Source organism: Pecten maximus, chromosome 11 (assembly GCF_902652985.1).
Source record: "Pecten maximus chromosome 11, xPecMax1.1, whole genome shotgun sequence".
NCBI classification, from domain to species: domain Eukaryota; kingdom Metazoa; phylum Mollusca; class Bivalvia; order Pectinida; family Pectinidae; genus Pecten; species Pecten maximus.
This window is the reverse complement of record NC_047025.1, coordinates 12,271,995-12,285,326: the sequence shown is the minus strand read 5'-3', so window position 1 is coordinate 12,285,326 and position 13,332 is coordinate 12,271,995. Positions and strand designations below refer to the sequence as shown.

The 13,332-nt window shown below is 37.5% G+C and overlaps 1 protein-coding gene across 1 annotated transcript; it reads left to right on the top strand.

Moving 5' to 3' along the window:
- The first annotated feature begins 5,494 nt into the window (after positions 1 to 5,494).
- On the top strand, positions 5,495 to 7,288 carry LOC117337772. The gene is made up of 2 exons (XM_033898884.1): positions 5,495 to 6,548; positions 6,856 to 7,288. Exons 1-2 carry the CDS (start codon positions 5,516 to 5,518, stop codon positions 7,221 to 7,223), a joined length of 1,401 nt encoding a protein of 466 aa, XP_033754775.1. The 5' UTR covers positions 5,495 to 5,515; the 3' UTR covers positions 7,224 to 7,288.
- Positions 7,289 to 13,332: the final 6,044 nt, after the last annotated feature.

Below are 13,332 nucleotides of genomic sequence, written 5' to 3'. Positions count from 1 at the left end.
CTTTTAAATGTAATTGATCTTCTGCCCAAGGATTCCTAAGACGGAACATACCACTGTATTGGGTTTTATGACATCACTGATGACTTTGTATAGAGCTATTTTACTAGCCAACGTGAGTTTTAATATTGTGTAACAGCTATCTACAACATCCTTATATATGCTGAACGGCCAATAACTAATGAATGTTCACGTATGTTTAACGTATGGACGCCCTGTCATCAACAAATCTATATCAGCATTGTGGTAGCGTAAATACATCATATATATATAGCCAAACAAAAGAAAGATTCCAAAAGGAAAAGAGAAAGACAAAGGAAGTGCAAGGAAGACAAATACAACAGAATATATTTCCAAATTCCAATTTATTGACTTTAAGCGTATCAGATTTCAGAAGTTGACAGGAATTCTTCATAGGAATCCATTATCACTATCACTATAAAATGTGAAATCAGGAGGGGAAAAGGTCACGATTAAATAATTTGACGTCACTGACCCTTTTTTTGTAACCTTTTAACCCATTATTTTTGGTAAAGGCCGAGCATTTCTTACAGACGTTTGTTTAACTGATATTGAAATAGAAACTGAAATTGACAAGGTTGTCTCGCGCCTATTGTAGTATTCCCAAATGTCAGTGCCAATTTTGATTAAACTGTCAGTACCACTTTCACAACATACACAACACACCCGCTAAGGACAAGCTTCAAATAAATAGTGTTGTAGCAAAGACTAATTTGTCAACCCTTTGTCTGAAGACACTGGGAAAGGGATGTCAGCGCAATTTTAGGTATTATTGACTACTACTACAATTAAAAAAGAAAGTTAATAAAAATAGAATGAGATAAAATAAATAAATCAATACTATTCATCAACATCACATATTCGAAACGTGAAATCTTAATCTAGATAGACATGTTGAAAAACAGCGGGAAAAATTGATATATAAGTATATTAATCATAACACCTGAGGACCTGATTCAAATTACAAAATTAATAGGTTTTTCTTCAATCTCCATTTACTGGCTGCATCTGATTCGGAAACTTCGTGATAAATATCGGCTGCAGCTGGATCCCAACACAGAAAGGCATTCCGGAGATTCTGGATAGTGACGATTATAGACAAGATTTACGGTGAACATCATGCCCACACATAGAAATATTGTATTACGTTATCACGATTGATGGATTTGATGCTGCTAAGCATGTCTGATGCTTGTTACTTACTTGTTCTCATTTTGATAATGCGATCGTACAAAGATGTGACGTAACATAGCAGTGGTCGATTGTGACGTACAACATGCTTATTGCCATGGTGATCATCGTTACGAATTTAGTAAACATCATTCATATGCAAGCAATCAACTGATTAAAACTGATTTCTGATCTGAGAATCTGAAACATCTACGAAGGTGTACTACTCACCACGCTGATTCATATTTTGAGGATGTGGCATGACCAAGATTTGACCTAGATTTGACCAAGATTTGACCTAGATTTGACCTAGATTTGCATGACGGATGTCGTCGATAAAGCACGAGACGCTCAACCTCCGGAACACCTGGTTATATTCTCAATGTAATATTCAAGGTTCTACATGTACAATCTATATCTATATATTTTTTTTCATTTTTCTCCTTAGCTTGTCGGTTTTGAGTTACAGCATTTTCTGTTTGTCTTTTACTCACCAGGCGGACCCTCCCTTTACGAAGCATTATTGATTAGCAAGATTGTGTCGCTTGTTTTTTCTTCACATGTTATAAAGAGAACAATTGTTTAACCCGGAAATGCGTTTTTTTTCTTGGTTTGTTTAGAAAACTCTCTTATTCAGTATTTGGTGTGCGTCTTACAGTGTGATGTGCTCTTGCGACCGTATAAAACCCAAAATGCAAATTAATTTTGGTTTCTTTATCTAACGGAAAGGACCTGGTGTTTCTGTCGGGTTTTAATTCAAACTCATCCGTGTCTTTATTTTACCAGACGTGTTTGTAATACCTTGTGCCAGTCCGCCTTCATATTGTTTATTTACATTACAGCATGTGTCACTGTGAAGAGAAAGGTGAGGATGGGGGCGTTACGTTCCATTTTCATAAACTCACCAAACAACTACAGTATATCTTCTTTAAAAATCATTTTCAAGGAAATAATAATAATACAAAAACAACAAAAAAACAACAACAAAAACAACAAAATCTTGAGAGTACCAGTTATGAGGAAAATGATAGCCTGTTACATAATTCCATGATATTATTTTACTTCAAGCATTTGGTGAGAACCTTGTTCGAATAGCTCATTTGTTTTCGATTTTGAAAATTGATTTTTGTTCAGAAACGCACGTATTTACATTTGAAATAACACGCGATGTCGCTATTTGAAACCATATTTAAGATATATTAATGAAACATTTAAAAAAAAAGTAATTTTTGTATGCATTTTTGTTGTTTACACGAAATGATACCTTATTTTTCCTAATGGTAAATGACACTTACTTGTTATATGTATAATGAAATAGTTTTCACTGGGTGGACAAGTCTTGTTCATTATGCCAGGCAGAATTATATAAAATAAATCTTAAATACATATGTTTCAGTACACATCCCTCAAGTTAGAACAAATATAACACGTTTTCGTGGAATTTGAAATCCCTTTTGTTGTTGATATAAGACAATTAGGAAAATATAGTCGGTAAGTCGCTGCGCTACTTCTGGGATTCACTGTATTTTTAATATATATTCATATAAAACCTTATAACACACATAAAATAAATATGATGATTCAATTCACCCATTGTATAATCATAAACTGTTATTGACAGACGAGGCGAGGACCTTTTGAGGACTTTTGATATTTTCAATATCATACAATAGTTGATTTTATTATATGATTGGTATATGTAGCACTTTCACTCATTGGTCCTCATGAGATGACACGACATCAATTATTTCCTTGGATATACTCCATGACATAACCGAGGAGTCAATATAATGTTTTGTCAGGTCCGCGGAATCTTTTATTGACTCCTGCTATAAATTATGTGCCGAGATGTATTTTTTAGTAAAGGCCAATATAACATTCCACGAATCTGGCGAAACGTTATATTGACCTCCCGGTGCTGATTTGAGGTAATTTCAAGGAACTTTATTAGGTGTTTTTGTTTTGTTTTGTTTTGTTTTTGTTTTTAGATTAATTTAAATCATATAAAATGTAAATACTAACTTTAGTTTCGGGCAATCGATGGTTTTACGGACCTGCCCTGAACTTTATTTCCTCGGCCTTCGGCCTTGGGGGATATTGTCCAGGTCAGGTTCGTAAAACCATGGATTGCGCTCAACCAAAGTCTGTATTTGTATAATATTGGTAGATAATGAGAATATTAATTTAGTTTAATATGTTATTAATACTTTGGGTGGTGGGCAATTTTATCTGCATAAAATTACAAGGGAGTCTAGATCTCATTACACCAGTAACCAGATCCCTCACTTGTAGGGGTCCAGCTTGCTTTACTTTAACTGCTACAGTTGTGTAAATAAAGGGTCAGCTGGCATCTGGGACACCAACTGTGAACAGGGCCACATACATTACATAAAGCAGGCCTCACCCTGATCAAATAGCAGATGACTAAATTTGGTTATATGTAATCTGTTTGACCAATGGGATGGACACTTCCCTGCTAGAGTGAACCCCCATAGGGGAAACAGTCAGCAGACTGTTCCCCTCCTACATGCTGGTCACTTCAGAATTTTCTGGCAAAGCTTCAGCAGCAGGATTTCTCTAACCTGAGATTTCTTTACTATACATGTTTACTGATGGACACATTTTGTCCATACTGTAATATTAGCAGTACTCGATGATACCATAGGCCATTAACCTCATTGGAAATCACAGTTTTTCATTGCTTCCGAAAACACAAACAGGACACAAGCGTGCCCTATCGCAGCAGCAAGATGAGTATAAATGCAGAACCTACACCTGGCAGCAGTAGGCACATGGAGGAGCATGAATTATCTGATGAGGACCGCGTTAGAATATGGGGAAAGCGGATGAAGCTATCTGATGTAACGATCAAACTGCTGATCACACATGGGTTTGATTCCATGGAGGCTCTGTCCCAATATGCACCAGAGGATCTGCCAAAGCAAAAAATTACTATTGGACAGGCTAAACTTTTGAATAGTGCAGTTAGAAAAACATTTTCTGACAAAACAACAGACATTGCAGTGTGTTCCGAGGAAACGGATGCTGACACCCCTTTTAATACACAACCCCAGCCCCAACCAGAAATGGATGTAGCGGCGGCTGGTGTTGACCAAGTCAACCAGGATGATGTGTTCATCCAAACTGTACTACGGCAGCTGGAATCTGGACAGGGAACACGAACAGGTTCAACCAGGAATATACCAGCCACTCATGGAGCTCCACCACCTACAGGTAAGGGTACAGCATGTACACTATCATGGCAGGACCCACAAATTTATTTAAAAAATGCTGCCAATCCTAAACGGCAGAATTTTTATGATATTCTTGATTTTGTAAATTCTGACGGGTCCCCTACTGAGGAAGTGGTATCTGGACTACCTAACGGTCAGTCATTGGTACTTAAAACAGGCCCCAAAAAATTTAAAATTGAGAATATCTCTCAAAATCAATGGTCAATGGCAAATTTGGCAATTCTGTACAAGTTAGTTGAAGAAGGTGCGCTTGCTCAGGACCAAATCTTTGACTATTTGTCCTATACATACAAAGTATTTCAACTATTGGCCAGTTTTGACCAAACCTCCATATTTCTTGTGGACAGGGAGTACCGCAGACTCCAAAATACCCACAATTTTCGATGGGGTACAGATATCCCGCATCTTCAAACGGTGCATTTAAAACATAGGACATCAAAGCCAAATGTCACTAATCCAGCATCCAAGGCATATCCAAACCCAAAAACGCCCCAGGGTGTTGAAATCTGTCGACTCTTTAATAGTCGAAAGGGATGCTGGCTTCATTCTTGCAAATATGAGCATGTTTGTTTTGTCAAGAATTGTGGCCAAAAACACCCTGCTTTTTCTCATCCTCATGGGGATGTGGCTAAGCCAAAAAACTTGTAAGGGTCCCTACTGCTGGCATTGACAAGTGTCGGACAGCATGGGAGAGTGAACTAACAGGAGATAAAGACAAACATTTCATTCTCTCCGGCTTAAAATATGGATTTGACATCATAGATCCAGATACCAACCCTAGCCCTGTAGAATGTCTTAATCATCCATCAGCGTCTACTAAAAGTGATTTGTATGATAAAGCTACAGCACAAATTAACACAGAAATTGAGAATGGCAATTATATACAGGTTGACCAGGCTGCACTGATTGTCAGTCCGATCGTTGTCATACCAAAATCAGACGGCGGAGTAAGACTGATTCATGACTGTAGTAAACCCACAGGTCTTGCTGTTAATGATTATGTATCGGAACTAGACAAACAGAGGTTTCAATCCGTTGATGATGCAGTCAAACTTGTTACGCCATTTTGCTATATGGCGAAGGTGGACCTTAAGTCCGCTTACAGGTCGGTCCCCATAAGCAAACACAGCCAAAAGGTTACTGGTCTTAAATGGGAATTCAAAGATGGCCCAAGATATTTAGTAGATACAAAATTACCTTTCGGTTCCAAATCGGCTCCTGGCATTTTTCACCGGCTCTCCCAGTCTGTCCGACGCATGATGCGAAGGAAAGGTTTCAAGATTGTTGCTTATCTTGATGACTTCTTCTTATGTGAAACTACTAAAAGCAAATGTTTAACAGCATTAAACACTTTACTGGGCCTGCTCAGGAAGCTAGGTTTCATGATCAGCTGGGCTAAGGTAATCGGTCCCACTCAAAAGCTTACCTTCTTAGGTATAGAAATTGACTCAGCCACAATGTCAACCAGGCTTCCTGATGCAAAACTGCTGGCTTTGAGAGAGGAATTGGCTTCCTTCTCATCTAAACTTAGGGCATCTAAAAAACAACTGCAATCCCTTGCTGGGAAATTGAATTGGGCAGCATCTGTAATTTATGGTGGGAGATGTTTCCTGCGCAGAATTCTCAATGCTATCTGCACGCTCAAGCACAAAGCTCACAAAATCCGCCTTGTTGGTGAGATTCGGCAGGACATAGATTGGTGGCTACAGTTTATGTCCACTTTCAATGGCAAGTCATTTTTGTTGGACAAGCGTCCCATAACTGACATCCACACAGATGCCTGTGTAGACGGGGGAGGGGGCTGTCTGGGAAACGACTGGTTTTATGCAAACTGGCAACAGGATTTCCCAGATATAATGCCCCTGCACATTAATGAAAAGGAGGTGTTTGCAGTTACTTTGGCAGTAACTAGATGGGCACCTCTACTGCGTAATCGGCGCATTTTGATTCACTCAGATAACATGGTCACAGTTAATTGCATTAATAAAGGCACATCACGTAATGAAACTATCATGCACTCCCTACGTACTTTCTTTTGGCTCTCTGCATATTACAATTTCCATATCACAGCCTGCCACATTCCTGGTAAGCATAATGTGACTGCTGATACTGTCTCACGCCTGAGTGAGTCATCCTTCTTCTGGGAGTGGTTAGCAGCCATAGCCACCCCTTACAGATCAGTTGATCTTACAGCTCACATGTCCTCAAAGGCTTTTCACTCTCTGTTATCCAGGCACGGGACGACAACCGAGCAACCTAGATAGTTTGGATGCTACAGTCAACCATTTTAGGCTGAACACATTTGCACCATCGACAAAGAAGACTTATTCTCAATATCTTTGTGCTTATCTCACGTTTTGTAACACATTTAACATCAAGATGGTACCCATTTCTGCTTTTGACCTGGGCCGCTATGTAGCCTATCTTTCACATCGCCTCTGCTTTGTATCAATACGCAATTATCTGTCAGTTGTCCGATTACTTCATATTGAGGCAGGTTATAGTAACCCTCTACAATCCCACTATATCAATTCAGTGTTAAAAGGGGCTAGACGTGTCCTGGGAGATCAGTCATCTCCCAAACTGCCCATCACCCCAGCCATACTGTTAAGTATTCTAAAACAGTTAGACTTAAGTTGTCCAGCAGATATTACCTTTTGGGCAGCATGCACAGTTGCATTTTTCTCCTTCTTCAGGAAATCAAATCTTTTCCCCCCCACCAAAATCAGTGTTTACTCCAGGTATTCACCTATGCAGGGACTCTGTGGTCTTTACACCTGATGGGGCTGTACTATCTGTCAATTGGACTAAAACTATCCAATTTCGTCAGCGTACATTGGCTATCCCCCTACCCCGCATTAATAGATCACCCCTATGCCCAGCACAAGCACTCCTGTTGTCATTCAAAATATCTCCAACATCTTCTTATGTTTGCCCTCTCTTCATGTATAGACAAGGTGAAAAGTTGTTACCGCTAACGTATGCAATGTTCATATCCCGCTTGAAACAATGCTTAGCCACTGCGGGACTTGATCCCAGCTTATATTCTGGACATAGCTTCAGACGGGGTGGTGCTACCTTTGCCTTAGAGTGTGGTCTCTCTCCAGACATGATTCAATCTCAAGGGGACTGGAAAAGCCTGGCTTACCAGAGATATCTTGACCCTTCTCTCTCAGCAAGGCATTTAGTTGTCAAAACAATGGCATCCCACATTAGGGAGCTTAATTTATAGTAGTTACCAGTTGGGAGTCCTTACAAAGCAAACTTTTCTTGAATCTGTGGTTTTATACTAAGTAGGGACCTGTCAGAATATAGAACAGGGGAGGTCAGTATTGCCTGCTCCCCTAACTATTACTTTTATTATATGTACAAGTTTTAAAGGTCAATTATACTGCCTGAGGTATTAATTAAGATATACATGCTGTGCCCTATCCTTCAGGGTTTCTGAGACTTTAATTAACCATTTCTGTGTGTAACTGGTGTTTTCCATAGAGAGTTAATTTGTCTGCACATGTACAGGAACAGTTTGGAGACATTTGTGTTTATTCCATGGACATAGCTATATACACAGTGAACAATACGTGATTATGAGACAGTGTTTATCCCATGGATATAAACCACCAGCACATATAGTGAATGGAAACACTGTTACACAATTTGATTTGCTTTATGATATTGAATGCTAACTACTTATGTCTAAATTTTATGCAATGTATATAAACGTTTATACAAATATTAGACCTACTACTACATAACAGGTTGGTTTGGGTGATTTGGAGGACCATAGTTTAAGTTTTAACTACAAAAAATAATGATATTGCTTATTGTTATTTTACTCTGTTATAATTATGTATTATGCAAATAAATCATGGTCTGAAGTTCACCCAAACCAATTTGTATGTTATTTATACTTAGTATATTGTAATATGTTTTCTATATCTCTTAAGCCAGCATTTCTACCAGAAAATTGGATTAATGAGAATATTAATTTAGTTTAATATGTTATTAATACTTTGAGTGGTGGGCAATTTTATCTGCATAAAATTACAAGGGAGTCTAGATCTCATTACACCAGTAACCAGATCCCTCACTTGTAGGGGTCCAGCTTGCTTTACTTTAACTGCTACAGTTGTGTAAATAAAGGGTCAGCTGGCATCTGGGACACCAACTGTGAACAGGGCCACATACATTACATAAAGCAGGCCTCACCCTGATCAAATAGCAGATGACTAAATTTGGTTATATGTAATCTGTTTGACCAATGGGATGGACACTTCCCTGCTAGAGTGAACCCCCATAGGGGAAACAGTCAGCAGACTGTTCCCCTCCTACATGCTGGTCACTTCAGAATTTTCTGGCAAAGCTTCAGCAGCAGGATTTCTCTAACCTGAGATTTCCCACCCGCCCACCCTCAAATCATCATTCACCATTAAATCTATTTATGTGTAGTTTTAGTATTTGTTAACTTGTAGTGTATAGTGATTAGTGTAGTAGGAGGACCATAGTTTAAGTTTTAACTACAAAAAATAATGATATTGCTTATTGTTATTTTACTCTGTTATAATTATGTATTATGCAAATAAATCATGGTCTGAAGTTCACCCAAACCAATTTGTATGTTATTTATACTTAGTATATTGTAATATGTTTTCTATATCTCTTAAGCCAGCATTTCTACCAGAAAATTGGATTAATGCATATATAAACAAATTCTATCGACATAAATTCTAATGTAAACTATGTGTACTTTACAACAATGACCAAATAATGTCATAGAAAAAATAGATCATAGAAATGATCTATCATTATTGTTGGCCTGGATGAAAACCCTTGGTCGGGCAAGTAACACCATACCCTTTCATGTTCAAGCGGGAAATCGAGCCTCTGCCACCTTGGTGAAAGGCAACTGTGTTACCACTGTGTCATGTGCCACCGAACACCCACGATATTTTTATATAACCGACCTTGATATAAATTTAGCTTCACAGGAATTAAGAGGAATCTCCTGTTGTTCGTTATTTCATGTGTTTACATAATAAGTTATATATAAATATTATGTAAGTATACATCTGATTCTCAAATTGTCAAGATGTTTGTGTTATTTTGATCACCGCGACTCAGTATTCTATCTTTGGGGGTAAAGACGTGGGAATCTAATTGCCAACCTCAAGGAACTTGTTTATTGTATTTCCTGTTTTCCTTGCTGGCATGCCATGCTGTGTCAACATCACTTAATGATATCAATAGAAAAACGTCAATGACGATATTACTGTTCCCGGTGGTCATGCAATGAGATGAGACGTGACAGATATAATAATTGTGTTTGTTTCTTAGTTTCATTACCGTTTATGTCAATCACGTGTAATTAAAATGCATCACAGCAAGTAAACATGACAAATATTCCAAGTCAAGGGATTGTACAACTGAAACATTTGTGCATTGAAGCCGTATTTCTAATATATGTCAGATAAATAAAGCATGTTTAACACATAAGCGCGGACTATTAGATATATCTTCTATATTACCAATAGCAGGGATGGGATATGCCTGCTATTCCGCACTTCCTGGTGATTGTAGGCGACGAAAAGTCTCACCTTCCTTTAAAGTCGAGAATTTTTTTTCTGTGTCTTCAGCTTAGTGGGCAATGAAGAGACCAGACGTGATCTGTATTACAATAGTTGGGTTATTTATCTTATCCTTTCTCTCCTGACTCTAGTTGTCTCCCCTTTATTTTTGAACTTTTGGTGTCCTTTTTCGACGTCATCTTGATATCTCACATCCTCATATTTTTCTGGCTGTTAAAACTCTGTAAACAAATACTTCTATCTTTCCTTTCTAATTTTGTGTTCTGATCTTGACTTTCATTGACAACTATCATCCTCATATTTTCCTGGCTGTTTCTAGGACGTTAAAACTCCGTAAAAAAAATACTGCTTATCTTTCCTTTCTGATCTTGTGTTCTTATCTTGACTTTCAATGACAGCCATCATCCTCATATTTTCTTGGCTATTACGAGGATGTTAATATCCGTAAAAGAAATACTATCTGTCCTTTCTTTCAGAGCTTTGTATTCCTCTATTGGTGTCTCCTTGGTATTAATCATACTCATATTGCTCTGGCTGTTTCGGGAACGTTTATCTCCGTTAAAGAAATACTGCTTGTCTTTTCTTTCCTTAATACTCGTCATCATATCACACTGACTTGTGAAATATTAAACCCTTCTCCATGTTTTCTCTAAGACGACATTTTTACAAAACACATATCATTGGCTAAACAAGTTTATCGTAAGGTTTGCACTCTTGACAGATTAATTTTTCAAAAAAAGATTCTGACAATAGTTGAGAAGATACATGTACAAATATAGATTGGTCGTAATTCATTTTAAATTCGTCAACAATCATCTGAAAAATGTCGGTGATCAATCAAATTAGTTTTAGAAGCAGCACTCTATAAATGTTTACTTTGCGTGCTAAATAATCATTTGAATATAGAATATGCACTGTTTATCTATTTCCTATTGAATTTATCACCCCGAAATTGCCTGAAGACATTTTTATCACTCTAAAAGATCTGCACTTTTAATTCAGTTATATATTGTCTATGACTATGGGAAATATTAGATTTCTCTGTAATCGCGTGTTGATTATTTTTGATATTCGCACGAATGTATCAAATATGCTTTGAAATAACACCAGATATATAACAAAACACGCTTACAGCAAGACGCTCTTTCATTTAATTAGCGGAAATGGCCAGTCTACCTACCGTTATGGAGCGCTTTATGGCCTACAGACATACAAGCTTGCTATAATTTGTCTATATTCCAGATGTGTATGAACAGTGCAAGTACAAGTGACATAATGTCAATATCCACGTGTTACATTATATACAAGGGGAGCACTAAATGATGACTTACTAAATGTATGTTAGCAACATAGTTTCCTCCTCCTCCTCCTCCTCCTCCTCCTCGCTGACGCATATCATGACAAAATAAGAACATTTCTTTATTCTAATTTGGTTAAAACGTTTTCGCGCTCATAGCTAATGGTAGCATGTTCTTTTTATTGAATTGTAATTCTTTTTCATCGAGATGCCGATGTGGCGCAGCAGTGTAAACTGCAGGTATTTATGGCTAGGCGATTTGGTGCTGTAGATCGTGAGTTGAAGGCCCGGTCAAGGCACGAGTCATAAAGTTGTTTTCTTTCGTCAGTTGTGTTACTGTTTTTCGTACATACATCTTATTGATTCCAATACATGGCCTGCATGTTCAGCAATAAATGACATGTTTCAAAATGACCACACGTGACCTCTCTTATAAAAACAAAATCTTCAATATATGAAATATCACAAAACTAGAAAAGCTTCCATGTATGAATGGGTAACAACTTCCCTGTGCGAAAATAAGTTAAAAGACCTCCTTGTATAGAAATACAAAACACAATAGTTTTTTTCCGTATGTAAATATCACATTTTCCGTGAAAAAAGAATAAAAGACAACAACACCTCTTTTTAGATAGACAACCCCCCCCCCCCCCCCCCCCCCCCCCCCCCCCCAAAAAAAAACAAAAAAAAACGAATTTACATATTCTCTGTATTATAATACAACAAAAATGCAAACTTTTCCCTGTAAAACACTATAAAAAATAAAAACACATTCTGAGTATGATATCATGCATACATCTTACATGCAAAAAATATGTACAACACGCTGTAGATTTGCAAAGTCGCAAAATATTTGCGCTACCTCTTTCTTCACGTTTTAGCTGTCAGTATCCCATTGGTCTCATTAAACAGTCTGATGCCCCCAATTTGTCCTTGGAATGTTTAAACATTGAAACATTAATGATATTTTACATACAATACGGTCTATTTTGGTATCTTAAAGTGTTACTTTTCTACGTCCATCATATTGATTCCAAAATTATACAGCCCGCATGTGCCATGGTACATCTATAACAAAAGCCCAAGGTGGCCTTAAAGCATGGCTATTCGCAACATAATTTTCTACTTCATTTTTTTTTTAGAAATATTCAGAAATAACCAATAAAAAAGGGACCTCATCTCTATTTCAACATATATTTTAGTAAATTTTTGATCTAATGTGCTTTATGCTTGAATGCCTTTTGTCCGATCGTTTACACCGCTCGCATGTTCATCGATATAACGATACCACGGTCTAAACTTCCCTATGTAGTAAATGTCGAACTTATTCTCAATATCATAAAAACCCTAGAACTAATTTTTGCTAGCCATAATTTTTTTTTTTTTTTTTTTTTTTAAATGATGCCAGGGCAGAATGGTTTTTTTTTCACTAATGGAAGTACACAATGCTGGCACAACGTAATTACAGGTCACGGGGTCATATGTTAATCTGCATACAAGTTATGGTGTATATGTTGCCTTATTTTCCTCGGCAAACTACTTTTATATACACTGTATACTACGACGGCTGATTGATAAGTTGTGAGCCTCATATTGAAGGATTTTAATTTTGCCGGACATATTGTATTATTTTAAAACATAATCCCCTTCAGTATCTATACACTTTTGGCAGCGGTATTTAAGGGCTTCAGTGTCACTTTTATTAAACTCCTCTTGGTTGTTCAGAAAGTCATCAACTGCATGATAGGGTTAGGGTTAGGGTTAGGGTGCCTGAAATAGCTTTTTCAGTTTTGGAAATAGACGGAAGTCTGATGGAGCGGATGCTCAATCAATTTAAAGCCACAATCGTGAATGGCAGCCATGGCATTGACAGACTCTCTTACCCTTACTCTAACCCTAACCGATTTTGTCCATTTTGCAAAAGCCGCTTGTCTTGTTTAAACTAAACAAACGAGACAAGAATTGCAGTGAATGTAGAACATCGTAGAGGAGCAGATATTACAAGTAT